Below are 12,784 nucleotides of genomic sequence, written 5' to 3' on the forward strand. Positions count from 1 at the left end.
ACATTTTTTTCTGTATTACTAGTTAACAAGGCATGAATAACAACGTATTGGCAATTTAGGAAGTCTCTCACCGACTACTTCTCTGAGCATGCTTTTCAATATTTTTACCTTCATAAGGAGGACAGAATTCATGACAGTAACAACAATGCACGATATATTTTGTGCCTACCCGTGTGTCCTGGTAGCTCGCGGGTCACACGCACACTACCCTCGCGGGTCTTCAGGCTGTAGATGGAACAAATGTTGTCTAGGCCACCACAAGCCACATAGTTTCCAGAAGGGGCATAGGCACAAGTCATGACCCAGGAAGAGCGAAGTGGGATGGCATGCATCTGTGGATGTCAATAGGCATTTTATTATCGATGCTGTTGTGAAACGATGAAATGCTTAAACTGTAAAAGAACATTGAGGGATGTTCTTTAATACAACAGTTCACTGTTACAGGTTTTCTGGATTGGATTGGATTGGATAACTTTATTCATCCCGTATTCAGGAAATTTCATTGTCACAGTAGCAAGAAGGTGAGAATGCAGATACAGGAAAAGACATTTAAGACATAAATATATAGGTAATAAATAAGTTAATAAATATATAAAGAAATTTTCTGACCTTATTTGTGGTGTAACTGTCCCAGATTATTAGTTTTCCATCTTGGGAGGCACTGACAAGAAGCCTGAAAAAGAAAAGAAGAAAAAAGTGACGCAAGGGATGCACGCAATGTAATACTAAGATCTACACTTCATGCATGTGGTGTTTTCAAAGCAATGACAGTAAGCCACCGTACGTGCTCGGTGTAGGAAAGATCTAAAGTGTGGCATTCTTGGCTTCCTTTTTACAGCATTGCCTTGATGAAATATTAGCATATAAACATCTACTGTAAAGCCGGAGGTGGGAAGGTTAAAGGGCAAAGAAAAATAAAAGTGAACCCCAAGTATTTAGAACTCTGGCATGGGAGGAAAATGAGGAGGATGAGCCAAAAGACTAGGAGACAACAGCTATGCCTAAATAGTGCAAATGTGGAAACACCATGACCTCATATTTCCTGCTCTCTAGGGACAGGAAGCGGCTTGATGGGGTTGTGCTTACAATCAAGCGGGGAGCCACCGAGCGCAAATGTCAATAGCTGTGTACAAAATAAACTCCCTGCTGGAGCACAAAGAGGGTGCACACATGCCAAAAAATGGCATCTCAACCATTCAAATCATATTAAAAATAGTCTAAATAAAAAATAAAAACTTTCAGTTATGGATTTCCCCCAAAATGCACATCATACAAATAGAAAGCCACTGTTGGGACTGCATGCAAATAGTGAACTTTGGTGAAACAGTTAAAAATGCAGTTGGTACATTCCATTTTTATGACCATTGTTTTAGACTGGCTATATCTGGGTGATTCAAGAATTCCAAAATGTTCCCAAACTGCATGTTTAAGGCAATATTAAACAAGCTGTGTTTGATTCCTCTGTGGATTGAAACATTATTAATGTAATATTAATGGGAGTGTAAGTCTGTGCTAACACAAGCTAGTAGAAGTGGAGGTGCCAGTGACATTCCCTTATGGTGATTTAGTATTAGTCATATTAGTAGAAGTTGTGGTCGTAAGCAGTAGTAGCTTTAATAGCCCCACACCTGGGACTGCCCTCACTGGTCAAGAGCATTGCATTGGGAGACAGACGGACAGAGACACAGATTTAGGGCACATGGATAGACATAAAACATTGACACACACATTAACATATGCTGCAAACTGTAGTTAACACTTTATTACAGAACCAGGATATCCACATACTGTAATTCAATTCACGTGTCCTAGGCAAGCCGGAAAATGAAAAGTTTAATAGAGCTAATATTTGCTTTGTCATAAGAAAAAAAGATGACATTACCTGGAGTCACTCCCCCAGTGCATTGCATAGATCTTAGCCAGGTGGCCCCTGAGAGTGCGCCGTGTCCGCATCTGCATCCGGCCCACTGAGTCCAGACCAGCTGTGATCTACCAAAAACGCAGGAAGGAGTGTCAAAGACTACACCCGACTTAGATATGAACCTAGGCTGTACTAAAAGACAATCAAAACAAGTTATACTTTCTACTAATTAAAGAGGAATTCTATGAATCACTTAGATCGCGTGTGTGTGTCCAATCAGCAAAAACAAAACAATACAGAGATGTTATTCTACATATAGTGCTGATTACCTGTGACAAAGTAGAGTCACTACAGGCTTTCCTTGCATCCTGCAGTGGAAAAAAAAAAGACATATTTTAATACTTTGTGAGGCAAGTGCTGATTAGAAAAAGAATAACACACATGCATACACACACACCTCTCTACCCCTGTATAGATTACACACATACATATTAATAAAAAATACATGAAAAAAATCATAATAACAAATCAACTCTGGTTACAGCCCCTACCAAAAAATCAAAAAGTTGTTCATTTTATCGGCCATCATTGACGATAGACATCTCATTCATTTATACAGGGTGTTCTGACTGTGAATGGTCATTATGCAGAGCACTTGACTGGCGCCAGACGTCCGATCCATTTTGACTGGGAAAGGCGATCATTTACTGCCTACTTCTCCCAATCAAGATGGATCAGACTTCTCTAGTGGCTTCTATGGCAGCATAGAAGTTAAAAGAGTGCCCTATATGGGTTAAACACAAACACAACCGTACATCACAAAGAGCGGTGACAAACATTTGTGTCGTGCGCCACGTCTTACATTGGGCAGACAGTCTCTCACGTGTAAAGATCACACCCACAAGCGTGCCCCGCACACACATCAACTATAAACGACGTTGCCATACCCGGATCTGATTGCGTAGCTGATCGCTCTCCTGCCGCAACTGTTCCAGCTCACTCATTGTTCCTGGGATGTGTTCAGGTCACACTCCACACCAAGCACTGACTGAGCGAGGAAAATGCACGTGACCGAACGCACGCACTCTCGCACCCACACGCACACGGTGAAACACGCACAACCTCACTCCCTCGCCAGCTGACACCTGCAGGAAAAAGGGAGCAAAACACAATCAAATTTAGAACATAGATGAGAACTTATGAATTCTTCCATCCACCCAATGTACTGTATCCTGTTTGGTGAGCAGAAAAGGGTGGAGGAGGGCAATGGCCTGGAGGGGGGTCTTGCTCTTCAAACAACCCCCAGTATGGTTCAAAAAGGCCATCTGAGCCACATTCTGACCTTTAACTCACTGAGCATTTTACATTGTTGCAATTTATCACAACATGAGTCTGATGTCAGTAACACAGTAGCCCATTTCACACTATTCACAAAAGTCCACATTTGTATTGGATTGGATTGGATAACTTTATTCATCCTGGTTCAGGAAATTTCATTGTGACAGTAGCAAGAAAAGGCATAGTTATAAGTTAGACAGTTGTATTGTGTTGCTTTTCTGCATATTCTTTCAAATTATGTACTGTTTGTCCTCACAAGGGTCATGGTCCATTCTGTATAAACGACACAAATATGATCTACCTGGAGGAAACTCATCTGGTAAGACTATAACCAACCCCCATAGAATATGCACTATGGAGTACAGTTTCAGGATCTAAATATGGACATTATTTAAAAAGATTGTACATTAGATGCACTCACAAAAATGAGAAAGCAGTTCAGTAAGTCAGGGCTGCACTTGGCATTAAAAGGAGTAAAGCCAGACTGTCTAAATTGCTAGGGCAAGAGTGACACGTCCTACCCGGAAGACGACGGGCGTGCTACCATGCCAACCAACAATTCCATCCATAACAATAACTAGCATTTTAAATGAGTCGGGCCTGTCTCTAAGAAGAAGGGGTCTATTAAACTGTTTGAATGTCTCATTATTGTACCACTAAAACTTGGAGATAAAACATTTCATTTAGACCCACAAATGAGTCGAATAACTGAGTAGGCAGTTTTATGTCCATATCTCACAATAGACAACACTGCACCCGCACGTCTTTCGATTAGATTAGAGAACTTTATTCATCCCGTATTGGGGAAATTTCACTTTAGTCGTAAATCATAAAACTATGCGGAATATAATTTTGCAATGCCACAACAGAGATGACAAACCAGTTGTGTTGAAGAAATGCCGCAGTCAAATATCTTCTGTCTCACCAGACACGAGCATTGCCTTCTTTAAAATATCTCAGCGTCATATTGAGAGAAATTAAACACAGTTGTGGAAATGTACTACATCTAGTTCAGGTCAAAAGGATTTGAATGACATGATCAAGGGTGCATATTAAAAGGAGCCAAGGTGCACGCTTTTCAAATAAGACAAGAGCTAACAGCTCTCCAAGAAACAAATCTCTTTAAATGTGTTAACACAAAGCCCAAGATTTCTCCATTTACAGTCCATATATATACAGAACTGTTTGTGCCTTGGCCAATGTCAACGACGGGGGATTATACAAAGAATACTTATAATTACTTTGCAAGAAACTCAAGAGGTGAATCTTAGGCCAAGAAAGAAGTGCACTACTGGAGTTGGTCCCAATTTTTGTAGTGCAGAGGACACTATGGAGGTTTAGGCCAGTAAATTCTTGTTTAAATGGTTCTAGAGCCAGACTACTCATTTGTACGTGAATAAGTCTCCATTTGTGTGCATGTATGTAGCCCAACCTTTTTTTCTAACCATGGGAAGCCTTAATGCGAGTCTGACAGTGCTTGGAAAAGTGCACTTCAAGACAACCCCGAGATTAAATTTTCAGTTCCATTTTCTATAATTCAACAATTACAGTCCTACTTTCCCTTCTGTGTAGGACATGGAGAAAATCTCAAGAGATGGGAAGGTTTGTTGCTTTAGATTAAAATCATTTTAGTCAGGGACCCATTTTAGTATAAAACAGGCTACATTTCAGGTTTCATGACTTGAATGCATGGTGGCCTTTTCTCATCTTAAGAGGATTCAGACTGAAATGATGCACGAGTACGGCCAAGCAATGAAATCATTATTGCTGCCTAGGAAAGACGTCACGCTCTCCTCTGGCTGACGCAACTCGCCGAAGAAAGGCTCTTGGCCTGTGACATGACTTACAAACAAACCCAACAGCATGGCACAAGTGCGCACATGTGTGGCTGTGTCTTGGCACTGACCATTATTTGGTAAGTAGCTGCCAGCATTAAGAAATAATGCTGTTTGGCACAACTATTTGAAAGATCTGTGGAGGCCATTTCTGCTCAATGATCTGGCCAGTGTCAGTCCAGGCAGGCAGACACTCACCAAGCCAAATATTTAAATAAACAAAATGACTGTGACATGCACACAAGTCTTTTTGTTAGCTTATTTCATATTCAGTTGGACAAATAAATAATTTAACTGGAGTCACATAAAAAGATCTACGTATAACACGGAGGCTAGACTTTAAAAATCCTCGTACTAAGGGCACAGGTAAAATGGTCTTTTAAGGTTCTTGATGCGATCATTACATTTGATTCCCCAAAATGGTATTGGTTTGATGGTCTATGAGGAATTTGCAAAAAAAAACAAAAACGGAAACTCCAATCTCAACCGCGACACACGAACATCTTCATGAAAAGAGAACGGCATGGGGCAGTTTTGTGTCATTTCTACGGCTTCTTCCTGCATCCGGGAGTGAAAACATCAAGATTACTTGGGAATGCACTACGTACAAAACACAAACAGATGGTACTTTTAGACGAGATATTGCGATAGCCTTATATGTAGCCATTAATTCGGGCTAGAAATGCAGTAATCATAAGTCTGGAAACTTCCCATGTCTGTTCCTTCTATATCTATATGCTAAACAACCGATTAAAAACTATCACATGAATAATCTTTTCATAATCAAGATTGTTTATTGGCATATACCTAAGTAACATCTAACAATTACAAATAGAAATATCCTGATATAGATTTCATTATTACTTCAGATCAGATTTTTGGCTCCAATGTTGTGATTAAATCTCATATATATATATATATATATATATATATATATATATATATATATATATATATATATATATATATATATATATATATATATATATATATATATATGCCATATATATATATGCCATATATATATATATATATGGCATATATATATATATATATATATATATATATATATATATATATATATATATATATACATACATACATACATATATACACACACACACCACTACCACTAATACTAAGAATTGGTTCAAAAAATACTATATCACAATCTAAGGAAAGTAATTGAAATGTTTGGGTGTGAAACATAGGGACATAGAATATACTTCTATTCTATTTTTATTGTTATTTTGACCAATTAGAATCGACTTAAATGCTCATTACAAGATGCTTTTCTCCTTTTGGATACATCAATAACGTGGTTGCTACATACACATGATCATGATTAAAGTAAATGAAGATTTTTCATAGTTTTAATGTTTGTGCCATACAATAGTATTGTCCCACATAGTTTAATTGTTGTATTTATTTCATTAAATGGGGAAAAAATAGGGCTAAGTTTGAACTTGCACCGATCTAATATCTTGAGATTCAGAAGTCATGTTGCCTCTTTTACTTATAGGGTGCGATTCATGACTCATTCAAACATCTAGAGAATGAAAGATATGCTGTTTTGCTTCAGGTAAGTACATTTTCCAGTAAGGTAGGTCCCATTTCTCATAAACAATTAAATGCTAATTTACTTGGTGGTGCATGAAGTCACCATACCTGCATGGGAAATGTCTTATCATACAAGCCCTTGAGTTTTGTTTCATCAACCTGGAGAGAAAACAATGTCATACTGTATATAATAATAATTAGGAATTTAATACTAGCCTCTAATATGACTAAATTAAATTTTCTTGACTTCCGTACAGGCAATGTGTATTCACTTCCTAAATCTTTCACTTCCCGCGACCCTAATGAGGATAAAGCGGTTCAGAAAATGAATAAATGAATGAATGAATCTTTCACTTGTGTAAGTACAGGTCTATATGCACAACTTATTAACTTACATTATTTTTTGAATAGAATTTATTATTTGTTTTTCATGGGCCCTGGTGAATTTGAGTGTCTTTTAAGAGAGAATCAAAAGAAGAGAAAAATGAAATGAGGCAAAGAGCCACATTATATACAAAATATGATAAGTAGCAAAGAGCCCCATTCATTTGGGCTTGGAGCCGCATGCGGCTCGAGAGCCGCGTGTTCACCACCGTTGATGTAGTTTATGCATTACAATGTCCCTGTTGGCCCACGTGCATTAGATCTTCACTCAAGCGCTACCATTAACGGGGATAGATGTCCAAAATAAAATGTCAGTCAATTATCAAGATTTAATGCCATTGACAGCGATAGGCCATTTACACTGGTAGAATCCAAATGGATTGGACGTCTATCACCGTCAAAGAAAGAGAATGAGTGAAGGCGGGGCTTGTCAGAATAAAAGACAACGATTTATTGTATTAGGAAAACATTATTTAAACCACAGATACATTTTTTTAATTAAGAGTGGTCGAAGCAAAAACTTATCATGTTGCCCATGACCCAACTGTCATGAATCATTGCTACATTGTTTAATATCTCCAAGTATTTGAAATAGCTGATCCAAAAAGTCATAAAGAGCATCCAATTTAACGATGGTAGTAGAATGAAACATTTATATAAATTTGTCAATAGGGTGTTGGGGTGTTACACTAGTACAAAAAGGAAACATGTAATATATTGAAATAGATCAAGTGCCATTTCAGATTAAAATTGGGCCGCCTGTCGAGTACCAATTAGAAAAAAACAACAACATAGTAGTATCATAGGGACATTATGTCAGCAGCTACTCGGTGACATTATGGGAGAGGCTCAAAAGTATTTTGTTTTGCACTATGGCGAGCGAATGTGCGTGACAAAAAAGAAAGAAACGATCAAAATGTACAAGATCGGCGATGTAAAACCAGACGACAGCACGGCTTTACCTGAAAAACAGCTTTGCCTCCCCTCACTCTTGCACGATCTAATAGTCCGTGTCACGCCAGTGCAGACTTACACGATGATCATATTTCCAACTGCAAGGAGGGAAAAATGAAAAGAATATCGTTTAGAGTGGATTATCAGGTTCGCAGGTTTTGGAGCGAACACCAGTGTGGTCAGATTTGTCAAATTTTTCTCCAAACAAGCTAATCACCACACCCATGAAAGTGGGAACATGGCAACAGTCTACACTGAAGAGGGGTGTCTTGTGTTGGATTGCGAGTCGGGATTTCCTCTATCTGAAGTAACACTTAGTGAAGTTCAATTTTCACCAATTCATATTTGATTTACCGCCTTGATGCTATAATATTTCAATAATAAAACTTCGTTAAACACTGAAAAATAGAGAGAAAAAATCAAAGCGGAACCCGTACAGAAATGGTACAGTCTGAAAGCTCTACTGGTGAAAAAGGAAGCGACCAGTGTACAGGAAGCAAATATTAAATGTACAAAACTGGTTACTACACCCAGTCAAGTTTTAACACGGATTTGTTCAGTTGTCAACACCCTGCTCAAATCACATAAACATAACTAGTTCTGTGAAATTGGCTAACTAATATTTGCTTGTATTTACCTCATTTGCACACTGCGACTTTCTCACATGCACAAACAGGCATGTGTTACACACCATAGTAATACCATAAGTATTGTGTGACGTTTAAGAGCTGGAATGACAGAAAAAAAGTCTAAAATAAATTAAATATACTTTGAATTTGGCATCCAAAAATATTCAGAATAAAGACTTGAGTGTAGGGTCTCGTTTATAGTGAGATAGATTGAGACCTTTGCCAAATTTTGGACTGCATGCATGGTTCATTGAAGGGATCCTTTTCCATTAGGTTAGAGTGAATTTTTAATGTGGCCAATGAAAGGAAGCAGTGGGATAGACTTTTCCATATCTCTGCACGAGCTATAATCAATCGAGGGAAGATGAAAGTTGCCCAGTGTTTGGTTTCCTTTCGAAGTGGCATGGGGTCAGATTAGGTTTAATTGAATTCACACCCAGCAGTGATTTAGGTGTGTCAAACTGATTTGCTTCCAAGCATATAATAAGGATTAGTGAGATACCGCATTTATTAATTGAAAACAATGATTAAACTATATTGCCATTATTGTTGTCAAATATGACTTGAAGTTACTCAACACAAGAATTATATATATGATCCAATTGCAGTTGTCCAATAATTCAATTAGAGTAGTTGTATGATCTTACTTCTAATTTTCAGCTCCTAAATGCCTTAAGGAAAAGAAGACTGCAATGTTGAACTTGTCTGCTTTTTATTTATCTAAATTTTTACTTGCTCTCTGATAAAAAGCAGTTATTTGCATTTGCCATCTGAGGTTCAGAGTCAGTGTCCAAAGGCAGGTCTTTGGCCAATCAGACCACCAAGTCCATTGCTTGGCAACCAAAAGAGGAGGAGGATGGGGGGTGTGGGGAGGGGGGGGGTTGATACTACAAAAATAGACCATCAAGGAGCTGTATGTTTGAAAAAAGAAAAAGGAGAGACACACATGTTGGTTGGGCTATAAATAGTATCAAGGACCATGGACATGTTATGTGCTTAATAGCTCTGTTGTATTGTTGCATGCAATGTAATGAATTACAGTATTTTTACACACATTGGTTGAGCTATAAATAGTGTCAAACAGCCTTGACATTTTATGGTTTACAGTAGCTCTATTGTATTGTTGGATACAGTGGATAATGTGGTACAGATATTTTGCATTTATGCAAAATCAGGCAGAGTAACAACTAGGGATTTGAATTTTTGGTTGCTTTATAGCTCCTGATAAAATTTCACGAGATGACACCTAATTATTAAGCAAAGGTTGACAAAGTTGTAGATTATATATAGTGAAGAAATGGCTCTTCTTTCTGAATTATTGTTGGTGGTTGGGTTAAGGCAAAATAATTTGGCATCAGAAGGGAGAATATATTTGAAAGAACAGTAAATATACTTTAGTTGTCACATTTGTATTGCATCACATTGTTATAACTATGCAAATATATTGAAAATACGTTAGAAAATAAACTGGGGTGAAGGACACCATTTTTAATGAGCTTTGAATTTTTTTTCACTTTAGATTTCATTTAGACTCAAAACCTGGCCCAAAGGACTATCATGTAATATTTTAACTCTATCAAAGGCAATTAAACGGTTTAGCAACAGCAGGTCCTTAAAAGGCTTTATCAGGACTGTCTTATCCACCAGACATCGCCCAGGGAGGCTGGACGTTGCCACGGCAACCCTCACAAATGGGTGCTGACGTCAAGAAGGTAGGAGAAAAACCGGGGAGAGCCACAGCTTCTATGCATAATGTATTATAGAAGGGGGGGAGAAAACTTGAAGAGTGTGAAGTGAATTAAAATATGTGCGCTGTACTTAACTCATAGCATCTTTCTTCAGTAAATCAAGGCTCACAGTTTAAAGGATTCACTTTTTGGCTGGCAAACAAAATTAAGCTCTTATTTGAAACACAATCATGTGGCACACATATTTCTTAGATCAAGGCATTCTTCAAGCTTCAGCAAATTCAAATACTTGTGAATATTGGAGATAATGTGACACATGAATTTTCAGAATTAGGGGAGCTTCACAAAATCTAGATTTTTGGAATTACCAGCATTAAATGCATTTTATTTTTGGTCGCGTTCATCTTCAGTTATCATTACTTTTAAATGTTGGCAATTTTTTGGGGGGTATAATAATATACAAAACAATACATAGAACCAGAAGGCTGAATTTTTTACACTTTATTGCAATTGCCAGGTGCAATTGACAATTTATAAAATACTCTGTTGTACCAGAAAGAAGTAACTGTTTGAATCAAGATACTTGCTTTTGTCAGAATACAAGCTAGTGATTCCAGGAAAAAAGTCACAATTTGTCTGAACAAAAAAAATGAATAAAAACTACTAATGTGTATCTCCACAATGCTATCCATTTGAATTTGGAAAAGAGATGCGGTGTATGACAGTTAACTGTACACTGCCCTCTTTGACAGGTTCTTGTCTAATCTCACTTCTATTGTTGGCACATGAGCGACAATCTGACCAACAGTTTGATGAAGTGCCCTCATCATTTTAGTGATAAGGTCTCTCGTGATGCGTTGGAATTACTAGATTGGCGAGCTGGATGCCGATTATGGAGTCAGGGTTGCTGCTTGCACAAGGCCAAATGCTGTTGGACCTCAAATTACTACTGCAATGAAATGCATAATCCAAATATGTGGATTTGCATGAAATAGTCTTTGGTCTAAAAGTGCCTTCCAATTGGCTGGTAACCAGGCCAATCAGTCTATAGCACAACTCTTGCTTAAAATCAACTGGAATTTGAGCAAAACAACACATTTTGTTGATGTATACATGTTTGACTCATAGGAAATACATATTTTTAAGACATCCAACTAATACTACAGATAATTTTTCATTTTTTTGCAAGAATGAGGTTGACTATTCAAATATCCGAAAAGACTTGTCATTAATAAATCATACATATCAAATATGAAGCCCAGAATTGTTGCAAATGAATGCGCAGTGAAATGAGAAGTGCTATGGGGAATTTCCAACACTTCTTCTATTGAATTTCCAGCAACCATGAAGCGTGAATCAACGTGCTCTTACAGAGAAGTGAATCATACATATTAGTTACAAAAGAAACATTATGCAACAAATTTGTAACAATGCTACCCTCTTGTTCAAACAAAGCTTACCATAGTTACAACACCAGTATAGCAGATGATCATTCATTCATTACTGTAATCTTACAATTATTTCAACAGAATCCTCGGGTGTACGGTGGGACACAGCTTCCAAACATAAATCCCGATATACAGGAGGTACTAATAATATATACAGAACCAGGTACGCCCAGATATCCATATATTGTATAGTTGCATTATTATAAAATCATATGTATGGCCATATACTTTTAGACAAAGAATTATCTCTATGTATGGAATGTTTGCAATCCCCAAATTGCTACCTTAAATCAACATGGGAAAACAATTACTGAGCAATCTTACCTACTGCAAGAAGATAGCACAGGAAGTCTTATTTTTTTAGTAGGTCCTGAAAGGCATGGTGTGTTGGATCCTTCCTTTTCAGACGTGTAGAGGTGTCAAGGAGAAATAATAAATGGTGTGTGAGGCAGTACTGGCAGATGAGGCTACTGAGTAAAAGAGTGTGGAGATGGGAGGAAACGATGATGGGAGATGGAGTACTATTTTTGTTAAAGGGACAGTGTTGTGCTTTCAATAGAATCACGTCACTGCATAGGATCGAGGTCAAGGACCTTAAAAAATTCTCGTGTTTTTAATGGGGCAAATTGCATTATTGGTTATGTAAGCATTGATGGATGATGGTTGAACTGCTTCTTTTGAACGGATAGAGAAGATTGGAGACTCCCCCCCCCCCATTGCAAGTGTTGTAAAAATGCATCAGATGTCACTGTAACAGTTAAAAAGTAAACGTTGTATTCTCTACATAGGAGTTAATTTAAAATACACAGCAAAAATGTAATTTATTATTTAGCTTTTTCTAGACATTTTAATGTATTGTGACTTTGGTCCTGACGGTAATACGTTAATACAGATTGATGAAAATATAAATAGCTCTACTGTGTTTGGTATAGTTTCCTTCATGTATCTTTAGTAATCTGTTTTGCTTATCAGTAGTGATTTTGTGCTAGTTCTACTTGTCCTTTCATTAACTATTGTGTGAGATGTCGGCATTCTGTCGCAGTGATGTTAATTTTGAGAATCCCGAAAATATTAACTCCTTTTAAAT

The 12,784-nt window shown here is 37.5% G+C and overlaps 1 protein-coding gene across 4 annotated transcripts in view; it reads right to left on the reverse strand.

Moving 5' to 3' along the window:
* The window catches only part of LOC144078426 (guanine nucleotide-binding protein subunit beta-4), a 17,388-nt gene extending 5,117 nt beyond the window's left edge, over positions 1-12,271 (reverse strand). Inside the window, exons 1-8 of one of the 4 annotated variants that reach the window (XM_077606479.1) lie at positions 12,022-12,271; positions 7,941-8,030; positions 2,809-3,006; positions 2,191-2,229; positions 1,883-1,989; positions 1,629-1,643; positions 610-673; positions 170-332 (exon numbers count right to left, since the gene is read on the reverse strand). In XM_077606479.1, the coding sequence (XP_077462605.1) occupies positions 170-332; positions 610-673; positions 1,629-1,643; positions 1,883-1,989; positions 2,191-2,229; positions 2,809-2,865 (445 nt within the window). In that variant the 5' untranslated portion in view covers positions 2,866-3,006; positions 7,941-8,030; positions 12,022-12,271. Of the gene's footprint in view, positions 1-169; positions 333-609; positions 674-1,628; positions 1,644-1,882; positions 1,990-2,190; positions 2,230-2,808; positions 3,007-7,940; positions 8,158-12,021 lie in introns of those variants that run through there. The other 3 variants (XM_077606480.1, XM_077606478.1, XM_077606481.1) reach the window with 3 other exon arrangements.
* Between the last annotated feature and the right edge of the window lie 513 nt (positions 12,272-12,784).

Source organism: Stigmatopora argus, chromosome 8, assembly GCF_051989625.1.
Source record: "Stigmatopora argus isolate UIUO_Sarg chromosome 8, RoL_Sarg_1.0, whole genome shotgun sequence".
Lineage (NCBI taxonomy): Eukaryota > Metazoa > Chordata > Actinopteri > Syngnathiformes > Syngnathidae > Stigmatopora > Stigmatopora argus.